Source organism: Danio rerio, chromosome 2 (assembly GCF_052040795.2).
Source record: "Danio rerio strain M-AB ecotype USA chromosome 2, GRCz13ab, whole genome shotgun sequence".
Lineage (NCBI taxonomy): Eukaryota > Metazoa > Chordata > Actinopteri > Cypriniformes > Danionidae > Danio > Danio rerio.
In genome coordinates, this window is record NC_141022.1 from 13,306,786 (window position 1) to 13,325,853 (window position 19,068).

A 19,068-nucleotide genomic window follows, 5' to 3' on the forward strand; every position below is an offset into this window, starting at 1 on the left:
TGTTAAAGTGATCCTAGACATCCCAAGTCTCCTGGAAGTTTCTGGAGTCTCCCGCAAATGCATAGACTCCCGGATGCCTGCAAATTAATAATAATCTTCTGGAAATCGCGCGTTACCCCCCACCCGGTTCTTAAATACATCACACACCCCTCTCCACCGCATCCCTCCCAGCTCTTCAGGTGCGTTGGGTACAACTCTCCCCCGTCGCTCAGGCACATCACACGCACATGCCTCCACCGCTCTTCAGATACATCGCACGCACACGCCCCCACGGCTTTTCAGATACGTCTCGCACCATCACCGCCACCTTGAGAGTGGTGGAAAAAAACAATGACCACTGCTATGACAGTAAGCTATTTTAGCGGTAATATTTGAGCATATCAACTCATTTACACTGACATCACGAAATCAGTAACTGGAACAGCATTCAGACAGGCAATTTCTACAGATTCGAACAGGGCAAAACAAATGACCAAGGCGATCGGTACATTTATAGCTGTGGATATGAGAGACCTTAAGCACCATGAAAATTTCGGGTTTTAAGAAAATATTAAATGTAATAGAGCCCCGTTACATTATTCCTTTCTAGGCCCATTTCAGTCATATACATAATTCCTGCTTACAGATCCACTTAAATGGCAGGTGACAGTCAAATCAAGCAGATCTGTGCAATCTGAAGAAAAGGTGGACACTCATCTTTCTGAAAAAAAAACTTAAAAATAGATAGAAACCCAGTTCCATATAAAAACTAAATTGTTCTTTTATTTTTATTTGTTTAAATACTACAATATTACATTTATTTTTATAGGAAGCTTTTTGGTTTTTAGTATAAAGAAGGATTTGTTTTATTTGTTTTAGTTTTAATACATTAAAAAAAAGTTAAATCAGAGAAATCCTCTGGCTTTTTTCTTTTTTTGCTGTATCGAAAACATACCAAACCGTGACACCACTGTGTCGTATCGAACCAAACCTTGATTTTTGTGAACCGTTACACCCCTAGTACATTCTGTTTTCACTGATCATTCTTGAGATGTTTCAGCAGCTTAATTGGAGTTCACCTGTGGTAAATTCAGTTGATTGATTTTAAAAAGGCATACACTTATCTATGTAAGGTCCCAGGGTTGACAGTGCATGTCAAAGCTCAAATCAAGCATGAAGACAAAGAAATTGTTTTAGACCTCCGAGACAGGATTGTCTGGAGGCACAATGCTAAGGAAAGTTACAGAAAAATGTCTGCTGCTCTGAAATTTCTAATGAGCACAGTGGCCTCCATCATTCATAAGTGGACTCTTCCTAGAGCTGGCCGGCCATCTATGCTGAGTGATCGGGTAATCGGGCCTTAGTCAGGGAGGTGATTAATAACCCAATGGTCACACTGTCTAAGCTACAGCTTCAGCGGTCTACAGAAATTTTTTTTTGCTGTGCTGGTTGAAAGTCTCCTTACAGTCCAATAGTAATGATTACATTAAATGATCTAAATGTGTTTATATGTATTTTTATATTCTGGGTAAAGCATAAAATTAAAAAATGTTCATCCAATTAAATATTGTCGGATAAACATTTCCCATGATTTTAAACATTTCCCATGATTCCGATAAGCAGCTCAGACTGTCTATCAGCAAATTCAGACTTCTGCGCATCTGTTCACGCAGTTTCGCCATTCGCGCGTGCCCATCTGCAAGCGCCGCACCGTCACGCGACAGACCAGGAGAAATCAAATGCTGAATTGAAACTTTTAAAAACCTGAATCAATATTGGAGTTACTTTAGCACGCTGGAGGAAGAACGACACCATGGCAGAAGTATTACTGTTAGACAGGTAATATTTTGTTTTAAAGCTATTTTAGTCAGGCTAAGCTTATGTTAGATGTGTTCTGTTATGAATGACTAATATGCACAGGCGTGTTGTTCAGCCACTGAAATCTCCCGGTGAAAAATTGATGCGATTTTTTAAAGTTTCATAAGGTCGTTTTACAGCACCGATAATGTAGATTTATATTTAGTTTAACAACAAAACATCAGTAAATAGCCCCTGCTGAAAAATCCAGCTTAAACCAGCCCAGGCTGGTTGGCTGGTTTTAGCTGGTTGACCAGCCTGGTTTTAGAGGGGTTTTGGCCATTTCCAGGCTGGTTTCCAGCCATTTTCAGCCTGGTCTTAGCTGGTCAGGCTGGAAAAGACCAGCTAAATCCAGCTAAAACCAGCTTGATCAGCCTGGTTTAAGCTGGACATAGCTGGTATTGGCTGGGCTTCCAGCCTGGCTAGGCTGGTCAAGCTGGTTTTAGCTAGTCATGTGTGATGTGCATCAATGTTATATATATTTATCTTAAAAAAGCGGGATTCTTATGGGACAGTACAAAACAGTATGTGCGCGCTCTCGATTTCAGGGGATGTGGCTTTGAATCACAGTCCCTCCCTGCCGTCCAAACATAATATGCTAAGCGGTTAGCATATTGGCAGATCACATAGATATATACATTAGATGTCGCCTGGCCTAATGTTGTCGATTAGACGGAATGCGTCAATAGCGCCGCCATCTTGGTACAGGGTGGCGCTCCTTTGACATGATTGCGGGACCGAGCTACAGTGGAAGACTGTGGCCATCCAAAGCCAGAGAAATACACATATACACATATATGTATGATCGGGAGTTTTCCTGGATGTTAGTATGTAATTTTTTTTTTTTTAATTACGAAAATTATAATTTTCCATCACTTTTCTACATTGATGGATCAGTGACCGCACGGGCATTCCTGACAAAAGGCTTGTGTTTGTGTGTACAGAAATGTATAATTCACCCTCGCTGTTAAATTTTATCTAATCATCCTAAACACACCTCCTCTCCTGCTTTCACTTCTCATACTGACTGAGGGAGCGATTCGTTTGTGAATGAATCCCCCGAACGACTCTTTCACTAACGTTAGCCGACAATAATACAAGTTTCTGGCAGCGCAGCATCTCGTTGTCATATTTCTTTTGCATTGTTTGCTAATTTTATTAAACAAAACTAGCATAAGGCGAGTGTTTATTGTGAGTTGGTGCTGCTTTGCCTTATGGTGAGGGCAGTAACGTTAAGTGACTGTTATCATCAATAACGTTACCTGATTAGCACAAAAGTTAATATTAAACAGAAAAAAACTTAATATTACCTATGAAATGTTCTGCATTTGTACTTTGTTTGCTCGTTACTACACCCGTAGACAGCGCTAAAGTCCAGCATCTTCACGTAATAACACTGTCTTGACTAGTGCGGTTGAATGACATTTGTCCTGGGTGCACTGTACCAATGTGGCGGCGCTATTGACGCATGCTCAGGGTCCCTATACGATATCTAGTGTATATATCTATGGGCAGATCATCTACTGCACCTTAAATAATTGAATAATTTAAGTGTTATTTGTAGTAGTGAAAATATACCACCTTCTTCACATTCTTGTTACACTTGTGACTAAGAGGTTTTGATATATACGTACATCAAACCATAATATCCTCAGAGTGAAATAAAACAATGAGAAACATTCTTCCATGGTCTTTCATTTTGCTGGTAGGAATAAAACTCAATGGAACAAAAACTCTCATGCAATTTATGATAGGATTATATTAACACTATTATGCGGCAGTGAGTCCATCACAATATTAGATTTGACAAATACAAAGTACTCACAATTTCTAAAATACCTTTTTCCTGGATGTGTTATGAAATGATTTTACATCAGATGAATGACCTGGGTATGCTCCAGAGACATGTTATGTAACTGCTAGATTAGATGCAGATTAATTTCTTGGAATGAATCTAAGCATAGGGATAAGTGCATCCGGCCAGACAGTGAAGCTTAGAAAAGCTTTTTTCACTGTGCATATTGTTCATTCTCAGTAATGGATTGAAACAAATCTACCATACTTAAATTAAATGAATAAAGTAGGGACAGAACAAAAAATGTCAGTTGATCAATGACAAAATGTTTGAATATAATATCTGACACTTGAGAAATGAACTTCCTCACTTCAACAGAAGAAACTCTGTGTGCTCTAGGTGTACTAGCCCTTTAATGAACTATGCAATATGTTTTTCTTCTAATTTATGCCCTCTAAACCATGAGAAAAAAAATTGTGGAAGCTGCTAAATATCAATAGACTTAGTAAACAGGAAAGAGAGTGATATTTTGACAAGTTGAATTTATTCATTCATTCATTCTTTTTCTTTTCATCTTAGTCTCTTTATTATTCTGTGGTCACCACAACAGAATAAACTGCCAACTTATCAAGCATATGTTTTTACGCAGCGGATGCCCTTCCAGCTGCAACCCATCTTTAAGGAACATCACACACTCATTCACACTCATACACTATGGACAATTTAGCCTACCCAATTCACTTGTACCGCATGTCTTTGGACTGTGGGGGAAACTGGAGCAACCGAAGGAAACCCACGCTAACGCAGGGAGAACATACTAACTCCACACAGAAACGCCAGCTGACCCAGCCGAAGCTCGAACCAGTGACTACCTACTGCGCCACTGCGTTGCCTAAGCTGAATTTAATAAGTGGAAAAAATATGCATGAGCAATATTAAATATTAGTCTAATATCTACCATACTTGACCAGTAATAATAAAAACAAACATTAATCTTCTCAGGATTCTTGCCCTCGAAATCCTGGTTAATTTTGGTCAAAGCAAAAACTTTTTTTTCCTCTTCCCTTTTTTCTCTCTTCTGCTTGATTTGTTATAACTTTTAACAGTCAACTTTGAAAAGTTTTTCCCTGGTATGACTAAATAGTACAGCCCAAAACATGACAATAATTGATCATTATATGCACTGTAAAAAAAAAAAATGTTTGTAAACATTTCTGTACAACTACATGTAACATGTTTACTTAACCTAAATCAACATTTCCTTATTAAGTTAAAAGGGTTAGTTTTATGAGCAAACTAGTTCACGCAAAAAAAGTTTCTGTCAGTTTGTTACTTGAACTTGAGTTAATCTCAGAGCTTCTGTAAATCAAGATTGTAATATTTCTATCCCTTGCAACAACAACAAAAAACAATACGAACACCAAAAATAATAGTAATTTCATTATTATTAACAAAAACAACAACAACAAAATACTACTGCAATAATGCTAACATAATTTAAAATGATTTTTAATTAATAATTAACATTTTTTTATTTTATTTTTTTGGTCGGGTGGGGTGGGGGGTGGGCCATCAGCTGCAGAAAGACTTTTAATGTGAATTTTCATCTCACATTTACCTAGTTCGCTCTCCAAAAAGAAATGCTTATCGCATGTGGACTGTTAATTTGTATTTCACCATTTATGTACATATAAGGAAGTTTTTTCAGAACAAAATTACAACAAAAATTCAAATGCCTAAACAAATAAAAAAAAATAATAAACAAATTTTCCATTTGACTAGCCAAATAATAAATCAAATGCTCAAACGATCAAATAATTAAAATGCATTCTCAAATGAGAAATCAAATGTATTTAAAATTTAATTTTCATGTTCAACTCAGTGTATATCCTGTAATAATTAAATGACATATAATACGCTCTAACTATTGTTCACATGCTCAAACAGAAACAGCAAATGATAAATAAATGATAAAAAGTTTTTCAATAATATTTTAACTAGGAGTTACTATCATTATTGTTTTGAAGATTTCCTGTAAAAAATAACGAAAGGGATTTATCATAATTTACTCACTCTGTTCTTTCTCCAAGCCTTATAAACTTTCTGTTATTATTTAGTTTCACATGTTTAGATCCATACTATCACAATCACCTGCAATCTAGCCTGTGCAGATTGCTGGAGAACTACAAACAGTACACTTTAATGAACAAAAACTCCCATCATACACCCCACACACACCAGTTTCTGGTTCCTCCTGATTACACACACACAGCTGAAAGCTCATGATAGACTGATTACTAGGACTACATAGACATCTTATTTACACATACTCTTTGCAGTCTTGTTGTTCCCTGAGAAGCATTACAAAGTGGTTTTCTCTGTTTGTCCTGCCATGTTTTGATCCTTGTCTTGCTTACCGTTATTGTTGTTTTACCTCCTGTGCTATTTCTAATTTCCTGTCTAATAAATGTTTTGTTAACATTTGTCTCTGTTTTATTTTATTTTATTTTTTTTCAATTGGACTATGCTTGTTTGTTCAGATAAAGTTTTATGTCCTAATAATTTCCAAAATAATTTTTTTGTTCACTTAACTTCAGATATTTTAGGTCAGTGCGACTGATGTTTTCAAAGGTTGAGTACACAAGAAAAAACAAAAGGAAATAAGGATTGTGTTTTTATGTTCACATAACATCAGACATTTTAGGTCAGTGCAGCTGATAAGGATTATGTTTTATTTTTTTGTTTTGTTTTGTACTGGCTTAACATTTTTTTTTACAATGTGCAGCAATAATTACCATATGCATGTTTTAATTGTTTACATTGTTAATACGCTTTGAAAATGATCATTCTATATAACAATTATATATATATAATTATATATATATATATATATATATATATATACATACACATATTATATGTATATATACACACACACACATGTTTGTTTTTGTGAAAAGTGGGTACATTACATAGACTTCCATTCATTTTATACAGTCCAAACCGTATAATGTATTGCCCTCACCCCACCCCACCCCTAACCCCAACCATCACAGGAGTCAGTGTGCAGCTTTACTCTCTGATTAAACTCATCCTGTAGGATTTATAAGCATTTTGAGAAATGAGGACGTCACCAATGTCCCCATATTTCACCTCCTTTTTGTAATACCTGTGTCATACCCATGTCATTATACAGATTTGTGTCCTGATATGTCACAAAAACACGTACACACACACACACACACACACACACACACACACACACACACACACACATACATATATCTTATGTACATATAATGGAAACAAGGGCAGTATTAAAAGCTTAAAATGTGGGAGAGCATTGATATTATGTGATTGTATTGTACTGCAACATGGAATAAATAAATGTTGATGTTAAATCAAAAGTAATTCACAAATACTTAAAAATGAGATGATTTAACAACAATAATTATCTATGGTTACAACTGAATTAATTACAAAATAACTGTATAAAATGATAAAATATGAAATGATAAAAACATATGATATTAATTATACCCAGCTTAAATGTAAAATGTAAGTTACTAGAGATAGAAGGAGAGACACGGGGAGGAAGAGACAAAGAGAGCAGGCCCAGAAGTTAGCCTGATTGCAGAAGAGTCAGAGAAGATAGACACCAGAGGAGGAAAAGACAGGCCAGAAAAAGATAGGGCCAGGAAAAGAGAAAGAGCAGAGTTCAACACCTATTTTGTATCTTTCTTGACCATGTGACTAAAGCCCAAATGCTGAGACTTTCAAACTGACCAATCAACATGTGACCACATCATAAAACCCCCAAAGTCAATATACCAGGCCCTGATCTCATCAGTATCTGCCTTTGGAGTCAGTATGGACCTTCTTGAGTCAAAAAGACATGTTTTGTCATATAAACAAATGCATATGATAATTCAGCCTCTTACATTCTTTTATGTACATGATCTATGTGTATACAGTTTTCTAACTCTTTTGTATGTTTTGTATATTTACATGTAAATTTAAAGCAGTGAACGACTCATTATAGTTTCTGTCAAATGTATGCTGTATATTTGTATCCTGTGCATTGTATCTTTAAGTCAATAATTTAAAACAGATTAATTGAAAAAGTGTTTATTCCATATGCAAATCATCAGTAATATGCAATATCACATTGTGTATAAAATATCCTATATAATTAAACTTGCCTTGCCTTTGTGTCAGACTCATTTGAATGTCATTAGCATTCTTATATTATAGATATTATTTATATTAGAGAAGTAAGCTACAATTAAGTGTGACATTTCAAACTTATGGCTGTCAATTTAACTGTGTGGAGAAGCAATTAAAAAAGATTGAGCTGATTGACCTATTCAAATATACTTAGTATATTAGTGAAGGTTACAAAACCAGCAGATATTATTGGGTCCTGAGACTCATGTGACAAGATTTCAAGCAAAACATGCAAGTCACAATTTGTAATTCTCAACCTCTTGTCTTCAGGCAACCTGTTGGATCTTATCCAGTCTGTCACACATTGTAGACCGAGACACAAGGCAAAGCCAGGTTATTTGACTGGTCCTCCGCCTGCTTGAGTGTACAGAGAAAGTCAATATGCTTCTCTTCATGAAAGGAAACATATCCACAGGCCTCTGTCCTTTTGAATGTCACTCTATTTTGGGCCAGCCACCTATGGATGATTAATTAAGGTCACTGTACTGGCTCACAGCCCTGCCAAACAGAGCAGGGGATTACAAGATGAAAAACCTGGTGTGATATTTTATACGCTGACAGCCCTGACAGTAGATCAGGACATCAATGGGCAGTCTAGCCATCTAATGACTCAACCGTCACTGTATCAACTACCGAGAAACAAAATTATTTTAATAATGTGTTAATATAGCAGAGCTGCACTGATTTTCTGCAAAGTCAGTCAATTATTTACTTGCTTATAGCTGTCCATGTTGAGAATATGTTCAGTTGTCAATTAAAACAGGAAAAATAACAAGTTCTGTACATTAATTTACTGACAACAGCAATTTAAGTGATCAATTTATCACAACTTAATGTTTTAAGTTAACTTATCTGGATTGAATGTATTGTCAATTTATATATCAAAGTTTTACCTGGCTGAACTTATTAGATTAAAAAAAGTCAGCTGAACTCATATATATATATATATATATATATATATATATATATATATATATATATATATATATATATATATATATATATATATATATACATATATATATATATATATTAGTTAACCTAACTGCTTCAAACATCTAAGCTTTAAATTACATCAATATGTGCAACAAATAAAACAAATATTTTTATAGTAAAAAAAGTTTATTTATTTATTAATTTATTTCATTCTATTTTAATATTTTACTTACATTTATATTTGTTTACCTATGGATGACGTCAGATGATAAATATCTAGGTTTAGAATTGTATTGTGCTGTTGAAAAATGGCTTAAGCGAGTTATTTGGAATTATTAATTAATTACATTTGGGATCAGTGGATGTTTAGAACGGGCATTTTATGTTAAATATTGGACAAAAACCAAGTGTGCCTCTGCTTGTCAGTAGTTTAGCATTTTTTTTTTTTCGGAGGGTTCTGGACAGTTTGAGCTGAAAACATTGGTAAAACTAACCACCATTTTATTATTGCAAGGTTGTGGTGTGTGTTTCTTCTCAGATACCTGCTCCTTTGGTGAAATTTTTATTTGCAGACTATGGTCCGTTAGTGGAACATTACTCATCTTGATTAATTGAAGGTAAGTAATATGGCATGGTGGCTCGGTGGCTAGCACTGTCACCTCACAGCAAGACGACATGAGCATAAGTGACAAAAACATGCGGTATAAGTGCAATTTTGTTAAATAAACAAAATTGGCCATAGCGTGTGACAACTTTAAGATTTAGGTTTACTAAACCTGAACCATGTCCATGACACTTGAATTAAGAAGTCCTATCAACATTTTTCCTAAATACAAAAACTATTTAAGGGTGTTTTTACACCTGCCTTGTTTAGTTAAATTGAACCAGAGTTCGTTTTCCTTTTTGGTGCGGTTTGTTTGGGCAGATTTAAATGTAGCAATCGCATTCGAGTGCGCACCAAAAGCGGACCAAAAAAAGATGAGGTGATCTCGATACGGTTTCAAGTGAACCCTGGAGCAGTTCGTTTGTGGTGAGAACATGATCCGAACTAGAACAGACTCAACCACAAAAAGTACTGCTCCTTTTTGGACCAATCTAGCTGCCATAGTCTGATCGCTGTGCATTATGGTACGTGGAGGAAAAATATTTGTTGACAGTGCTTTAATAACAGTTTTAAACAGAGCGAGATGTAAAAACATTACCTGATGGATAGATGGTGATATTTCCGAAAGATGATCATGTCGCAGTTTAGCAGAATTAATTCACGCCTTCTCCTGAAGTGACTTGCCATGTGCCTTCGCCATTTGCAGTGCATTAAAACATTGTTTAGTATAGTTGTATAGTTGGTCTAAAGTGATTTATACAAACTATATAGTATACTATGACTAGGGATACAATCAGCCAGCGCAGTAGTCCCTCCATAGTAAAAAGTCACATTTTGTGTCTGCCGGATTGTATACTTGGGAGTTCCATTGGCATTTTCCCGCATGTTAATTCAGACAAATTGAAAAGCAGTTTAGGAAATACGTTTAATAACCTGGCCAGGGGGGCGCGGTGGCACAGTAGTGCTGTCGCTTCACAGCAAGAAGGTCACTGGTTCAAGCCTCGGTTGGGCCATTTGCCAATTCTGTGTGGAGTTTGCATGTTCTCCCCGTGTTCACGTGGGTTTCCTCTGGGTGCTCGAGTTACAAACACATGGTATAGGTAAATTGGGCAAGCTAAAATATCCATAGTGTATGTGTGTGACTCAGTGTGAATGGATGTTTCCTAGTGATGGGTTGCGGCTGGAAGGGCATCTGCTGCAAAAAACATACTGATAAGTTGGTGTATTCCACTGTGGCGGCCCCAGATTAATAAAGGGACTAAGCCGAAAAGAAAATGAATGAATGAACATCTGGCCAATGATTGATCTGTATTTTGTCACATGAGTGCATTTTGGTTCTTTTCAACAGGTTCAGACTAAATCAATCAGTGTGGTGTGAAAAAGGACCCAAAAATAGCAGAAAAATGCTACAATGTATCAGTTTTTGCCCTTGGTCCGAACCAAATGAACCGAACCACAGATGTGAAAGCACCCTAAGTTAACTAAGCTTAGACCACGTCCATTGCAGTTGTATTATCAAGTCCTGTCAACTTTAAGGCAAAAAATAATAATAATTTGAGGCAGCATGAACACTTACTTTTTTTAAGTTGAATAAACAATCTTTTCTACCGTGCACGTGTGGAAAAATGAATGGCATTAATGAGATGTTGAATTTAGATGTATGTTTTATGATAAATTAGATAAACAGCTGTAAACTGATGACACTGGACATCTATTTTAACTATTTTTAATCTATTTTAAAAGTTTCCCAAATATTGGTGCATGTTTATGTATTGAATACCCCTGCTTTTTTTCTAATAACAACAAAAATATGTGCATTATTCCTATGTATTTCAGGTCAGAATTATACGAATTATCCGGTCTGTTCATTGTTATTTTCTTATTCATTAATTTTTCAGCACAGTCCACTTATGATGATGACAGACTGTCACTGGACGGAGTGTGACTTCAGAGTATCCACAGTTCTGTCGGCCAAATAGTGGGATCCAAAGCTTATTACAAGAGCCATTTGTTATGAGTGAGGCCAGAGAGAGGAAAAACATTTGGCCAAAATTTTAATGAATTTGTTTGTTTCCATAACCTACAACACAAACAATATTAGCTAACGACAGTTTTTTATTTTTCTGGTCGAATACACTGTACAGTCAAACAACTGTAAATGAACAGACATTTCTACAGTGTTGGCTAAGCGTTTATGATATAGCCTACAGACATAATGATATATCAATGCTTTAGCATCATGGTCTGCATGATTGAAATAAAACCAGCTTTTAACATGCAAAGTCTACTTCCAAAATATGCTTCATCATGAGGTATAAAGATATTATAATTTGAGATAAAAAGTCTACATATGCTGTAGGTATAAAAGACTGATTTATAGAGGTAACAATACTATTTCTGTCCGTTCGCATCCCGTCCCTTTGCGCCCCCTGGCGGCTCATTCACAAACTGCGGTCATACACTAAAAACAGAGCGGCACCTATTTCAAACGGCGGCGGTACCAGCCGCGGCGTTAATAGCCACTTTGAACTCTCACCTACTGTATGTTTCCTAGGGTATCTGGCACTATAATATCAACTGAAGCGCCTTTCTGATTGTGTAACTACCTTTTGTTTTGGTCACTGGTTGGCAGTGTCTGCAGCTAAGTAGTAGTAATTTAAGTAGTAATTTTTGTTTTTAAACATAACACAAACAATCATGTTGATCCAACAGTCGCTATTGGGCTCAGTTGTTTATGCTGCATGAGTGAAACTGTATGGAGAGCTACAAGTGTTTATTCTGTTTATGTTTAATTGGTGGACTGCTTGTGCTTGTGAGATGGCATATGAGTGACACTGAAATGACATTTAGTTCCAGCATCGGCTCATTCTGAAAACGTAGCCCTATACACATTTCTGGAGTTCATGGATTATATATTCAGAAGTAAGTATGTCTGCATTTTGTCTTTGAAATGAACGTCAGAGGGTGGTATGACGCCGTTCCTTTTTGCGCTAGGATGGCTTTTCTGCTGTTACCTGTTTGTCCAGTGGCTCGCTATGTCCTACGGTTGACTTGACACTCTCCAGAAATGTATATAGGGCTACATTTTCAGACTGAACCTGAGTTGATTAGTTCTATGTTGCTTCGTGATTTTGTGCTAATGGGAAAACAAGCTACTCTGACTGATGTTTAGGTGTGTGTTGTGACCTTTGAGTAACTGTTTGGGTGATCTATAGACACTAATAATTATTTTTGTATTTAACACAGAATTCTCCTTCTTGTCCTTGCCATTGTAATGGCTCTATTTTCCTTACCCAGTACAGTTTCTCTCCAACCTTCCTTGCAGCCATTTTGAGAGCCATTCAAGGACTCTGCAGAGTGCTGCATTGATTCACCGAGGAAGCTGCTTCTAGTGGAAGGGTTTTGGTTTTGTTTGTCGTTTATTTGATTTCTACTTTCCTTTTCATTCATTTATTTTCTTTTCGGGTAGTCTCTTTATTAATCTGGGGTCACCACAGCGGAATGAACCGTCAACTTATACAGCATATGTTTTACGCAATGGATGCCCTTCCATCTGCAACCCATCACTGGAAAACATAAGCCCCTTTCACACATACAGACCTTTCAGATGCAGAATGCAGAAATGTGTGAATGCTCTTTTCCGGAAAAATTCCATAACTTCCTTGCCTATGTAAAAAGCGCTTTATTAGCCCCTTTCACACATACAGACCTTCCCGGAAAATTACCGGCAATTTTCCGGAAAGGTTGAATGTGTGAACTGGCTATTTTCCGGAAAGAGAAGTTTTAACATTACCGATAATTTGCCGGAATGCTGCGTTGTGTAAATGCAGAAGGAAGATTGCCGGAAAGAGCCCGTGCACGTCTAGAACGTGCAGACGTGAGACGTCTGCTTTAGCAAATCAGAACAGTCAGACACATTTACGTCTGCACGGTTTGTGAGATTAAAAGCCTTTGAATATTTTCCCAGATGCGTTTAGCTGCTAGAAGTTAGTCAGATAACGTTTATATGTTCATCTTAATGCCAACTGTGTAAATAATCATTGATAAGATGCTTATGATAAGCTGCTGTTTGTTCACCTTTAAGCTTTGCGTGTGCCTGTGAAACAGCCTGTGAGCGCCAGCACACGCACATATTATGAACATCTCGACATGCGAAAGTGATCCTCCATATGTTTTCATCGAAGTTGTTCACAATACTAATCATCCACAGAGTTTGTAATGTAGTCAAATGTTTACAAATACAAGTGCAGCCGTTTAAAGCTCCTTTGTGGTAAATATTGTCAGAATTTACTGGTATATTGGAATAGATGTGTGAACTTTCTTTTCTGGAAAAATTCCATAACGTCCTCGCCTGTGTGAACAGCGCTTTTTTGAAAATACCGGTTAAAGTCGTTCCGGAAATTTTCCAGATATTTATGGGTATCACTGTGTGAAAGGGGCTTTTGAATATACCGGTAAAGTCGTTCCGGCAATTTTCCAGATATTTACCGGTATCACTGTGTGAAAGGGGCTACTGACACACTCATTCACACACATAAACTACAAACAATTTAGCTTGCCCAGTTCACCAATACAACAAATATTTTGGACTTGTGGGGGAAACCACCTAGAGGAAACCCACGCGAACATGGGGAGAACATGCAAACTGCACACAGACACGCTAACTGACATAGCCAAGGCTGGAACCGTCGTCCTTCTTGCTGTGAAGCGAACATGCTATCCACTGCACCACTGTGCATTCCCACTTTCCTTTTCTATACTGTAATTTTGATGCTATGATTACTGTGAGCTTCAGCCATAGATCAACACTACATGCTAATGTTATTGTCTCACTTTTTTGGGTGTTTTGTTTATTATTTATTTCTCCTTTTTTTTTTCATTAATATGTTTTGGATATTTTTGAATGCCATGTAATGAATGTCATCTGCTTTAGCTATAGAGCGGTACATCATACCATTTGTTGGTGTTTCCGTTTTGGGGGCTAGTTTGCTTTCTTCGTTTTTGATATTGTTGAATACAGTGTTGTGATTGCATCTTCTCCAATGGCCATTGTTCCTTTTTGATGTAGTGTGTATTAATATGGGAATCTATGATGAGCAGTATTTTGTGAGGACAACAGAAATCAGTTTATTATTTTCCTCTTATATTACTTACAATCTCTTACAATCAGTTTTATTACTGTGTGATTACTGTTGCTCATGCTTTAGGATATGTGTTTAAAGCAGTGTTGGATTTTTGTAAAAGTGTACACAGATATGCACATAGATATTGGATTACAAATTTGTTGTTTCTGCCTGGAATGAATGTAAACTGTAATGCCTGTTTAGCTTTTGTAGATGTCAACCATTAAATTGGTGTGGCGTAGTTGCTACAACTATTATGACCGGAAAGTCAAACTTTGTTTCTAACTTGCAGCATCAAGAAAGCATTGCACACAGCATAGCGAAACTGATGCCTGCCTCAGTCTGCTCCACTTCACAGATGAGTGACTGTACAGCTATACGTGCAACATGACGTTCACCAAACCTGTTCACTGGCTCAGTTCATGCAAATTTCGTCATTTATGCACTCTTTTCTCCTACAAAGCAAGAGTAGTGTTCCGAGTCCAATAGAGTAGTGTTCAGATTCTATTAGCACCAATCTCTTCGTAACGTCCAACAGCAAAACCACTTGACCATCTTAATGCAAGAAATGTCTCTTAAAGCAGTTCATAGAGCCACATACAAATACAATTTACATTCATTAATTTACCGTAAACATGAACATTTATTGAACATGTACTGTCCTGTATGCTGTCCAAACTTTAAGGTCACACTTTATTTTGATTGGCCGGTGTTTGAATTTAAGTTACATTGCATCTACATGCCAACTAATTCTCATTAGATTATAAGTAGACTGTTAGGTTGGGGTTAGTGTAAGTTGACATATAGTCTTATAGTCAGTTAAATGTCTGTTGAAGGAGTAATATCTCAAATGGACCATCAAAGTAAAGTGTTAGCAACTTAAAAAAAAATCCATATAAAATTTTAAAATAATATATATTCAATTAATACACCAGCAAAGTATATGCTAGAGAAAAATATTTTTTTAATACACTAGCATAGAAAAATATTTAGATATTGCTTCGGTTTTATGACAACAATGCACAATTCAGACTTTTATAGATCAAAGGCTGTGACACATTGCAATGGTCACCACTATTGTAGCTGCTCGAGATTTGTCATATGGACGTGCAGACACAGTTAAGAATGACCAACATGCTTCAACAAAGATTGTACTGTGTATTGTACAGATGTACACCATGATTTTGACATACATATTGTAATCACCAAAATATCACAAGAAAATGGCATGCAGAATGTTAGTTTTGCCACAAAGACATTTGATGAATAGACATATAATTAAAAATAAAAAGGTGATTAAAAAAATTCACAGAAAATTACATTTTTTAATATATATTTTTTAATTATATAAAAAAAAACAGTTTCTGGAATAATGTTTTTACAGCTTTTGTGAAAATGTCGAAATATGTGTTCCATCTTCATTTTGAGTAACCAAATCAATAATAAATTAGTAATATGTTGTTTAGGGGTGGCGTGATGGCTCAGTGGTTAGCACTGTCATCTCACAGCAAAAAAGTTGCTGGTTCGAGTACCGACTAGGCCAGTTCCCCCCCACAGTCCAAAGATGTGCTATAGGTGAATTGGGTAAACAAAATTGCCCGTAGTGTATGTTTGTGTGAATATTAATGTGTATGAGTGTTTCCCAGTACAGGGTTTGCAGCTGGAAAGGCATCCCCTGTGTAAAAAAAATGTGCTAAAATAGTTGGTGGTTCATCCCGAAAGGACTAAAATAAAGGAAAATGAATGAATGAATGAATGAATGAATAACAAGTTGTTTATTTTCAAGTAAAAAAAACTTGTTCAAGTAGTGATCATTCATATGTACAGCAATATAAGAGCACAAGTCTACTAATACTTTTTAAATAATTAAAAAGTTCTTACTGACAATGGTTTGAAGATGTTTTGCAGATTTAAAAGGTATTAAGATCTAAGCAAAAACGTGATTAAATGATTCTTCTAAATATATGTGACAAGATTTTTTGATAGCCTATATAAACTATTACTATGTGAAATGTTATTTAAGTAGGTACCTTCTGCAAATCGTTAATAATACAATTATAATTATATAATAATTATAATTCAAAATTAAGTTTAACATCATTTTAAATGAAAAAAAAAATCTTAGTGTGCATTATATCACATAATCAGAGCCTTTTAAAATATAAGTTACAGTAGCAACACCTGATAGCACAGGTTGTTTAAAGGCGAAGATTTGTGACGCGTCATCTGCTGTGACGTCATTCTTGCCTTCGAAGGTCAAATCAGTGAAAATAACATGTGGCAGACGCAGTGTAAAAAGTATTTGGATTAAGTGTTATGCCTTCACTGGCAATCATTCTGCTTGTTTCCATTTGTTTAGTTTTATTTTGGATAACTATACTACCTCGAAAACCATAACAAATAAATTCTAGTTAAAAAATCTACTTGTGCCAAAAACACTAACAGCCAAACTTGAGTTTCACGAGACAAAAAAACATCAAAATAAATAAATAAATAAACAAATAAAATAAATCCTTAGCTTACAGCAATTTCAACAAAATGTAATAGCCTTACATTTCATGTGAAAAGGGGTGAACAAAATTTACACATCCCTACTCGAAAACACACACACACACACACACTTTTACAACCAGCGTCTTTTTTAGGGTCATTAAAACACAGATATCGCGTAACGTAAATAAAAGCGTGATTCTTACGTCTTCATCCTCGCTAGCGTTTTTCTTGCGGTTCTGGACCGGAGGTCGGCATGAGGGGTGATGAGGACTCTTCCCAGATTTATTCTCCTCCTCGGGAACCTGTCCACCCAGGAGATGACTGGCTTCAGGTGGATGGGGAAAAGATTTGTTGGTATTAATTTTCCCCGAGAATCTCTGGTAAAGCGAAGCCATGGGTCCGGTAAAATCACTAAAGCATCTCAAAGCGCGAGCTGTCTCATCGGCTGCTCTTCTTGAATGTGTTTGATCTTAATGTCCCTCTCCCGCAGAACGCAAATGCACTTCTTCACCAATAGACCAGAGTCGGTATTGCTAAGAAATGCAGTAAGACGAAATTGAAATATATCTCTAATGCGCTTCGTTGGAGTAATTCCTCTGTTTTATTGCTTTGACAGGAGTCGGGCGGTACTAGAGAAAGTCTGCTCTGTATTCAAAGCACGTTGTTTCCTCTATACCCCATCTGCAGAAAAGCGTCCATACAAACAGCCTGTATTAAACCACTCATTCGCCGGATTTAACAAGAGAGCTTACCACATCTCACTGCATTTCAGAAAGGCGAGCGATGGAAAGACAGCAGTGAGAGCTTTACGCAAATGAGTGTGTGAGTGCGTGTAAATGCGTGTGTGTGTCTGTGTGTAGATGAGACGCGTTCTGCATGTGAAGTGACCGCTGACAGTATATGTAAATCCTCAAAACCCCTTAAATCTTGAATTCACTTAGGTATAAATAAAATGAATTTGAAACATCATATCAGTTGACTGATGTTCACAAATGTTCAATATTCGGCAATAGGCTACTCACCTTTCTGTTTTACTTCTAAAGGTCATACTCAGTACTAGAGTGCCACACTGTGGTTAAATAAAATACAACAGCTCGTTAAACAATTTGCAGCTGGTCAATCAATAAACATAACATAAACCACCAAAATACGATTTATTAATTTGAGAAATGATCTTAACATTTAAAATCAAAACACATAATGCATTCAGCAGTATGATCATACTCAAAAGTGCTCAGGAAAAATGAGTAGGATACACCCTCTCAGATCTCTTTTAAATAAACATTTTCTATATGATGCTTTAATAACAAAAATCCAAAAAGATCACAGCCTAAACATTTGTAAACTCAAATTAATATGTTGGGGGAAAATATCAAATACGATTTAAATAAACAGGAAAAATCAAGAGAAACAGAGAAATAGATTTTTTGTAGTTTTAAATTTAGTTAATTTTGTAGTTTAAATTGAAATGTATTTCCTTCTCTCTCTATCTCTCTCTCTCTCTGTGTGTGTGTGTGTGTGTTTTTATATATATATATATATATATATATATATATATATATATATATATATATATATATATATATATATATATATATACAGTTGAACTCAGAATTATTAGCCCCCCTTTGATTTTTTTTCCTTTGTTAAATAGTTCCCAAATGATGTTTAACAGAGCAAGGGAATTTTCACAGTATGCCTAATAATATTTATTTCATCTAGAATAAAAGCAGTTTTTAATATTTAAAAAAATATTTTAAGTTAAAAATAATTTGCCCCTTTAAGCTATTTATATTTTTCGATAAACTACAGAATGCTCAGGTTACTAAAGTAACCCTCGTTCTCTTAGGGGCGGAACGGAAATGCTATGTGGAAAAACTTCCACTATGGGGATTTCGTTCAGAAAGCCAATCGTCTGAAAGAGTTTGTAAACGAGGCAATTAAATGCCAGTGAGTTGGCAGAGTCAGCTTGCACAGCTAATGCTTGTTGCAATCAATTTGGCAATATAAGCACAGTGCGTACAAAGCTGAGCATACTTTTTTTTTTTAGCTGA

The 19,068-nt window shown here is 36.0% G+C and overlaps 1 protein-coding gene across 1 annotated transcript in view; it reads right to left on the minus strand.

Annotated features, from left to right (window-relative positions):
- The window catches only part of dpp6b (dipeptidyl-peptidase 6b), a gene marked incomplete in the record, with an annotated part of 226,674 nt that extends 208,784 nt beyond the window's left edge, over positions 1-17,890 (minus strand). The window contains 1 exon segment of the mRNA NM_001115122.1: positions 17,257-17,890. Within this exon segment, the coding sequence (NP_001108594.1) occupies positions 17,257-17,409 (153 nt within the window).
- Positions 17,891-19,068: the final 1,178 nt, after the last annotated feature.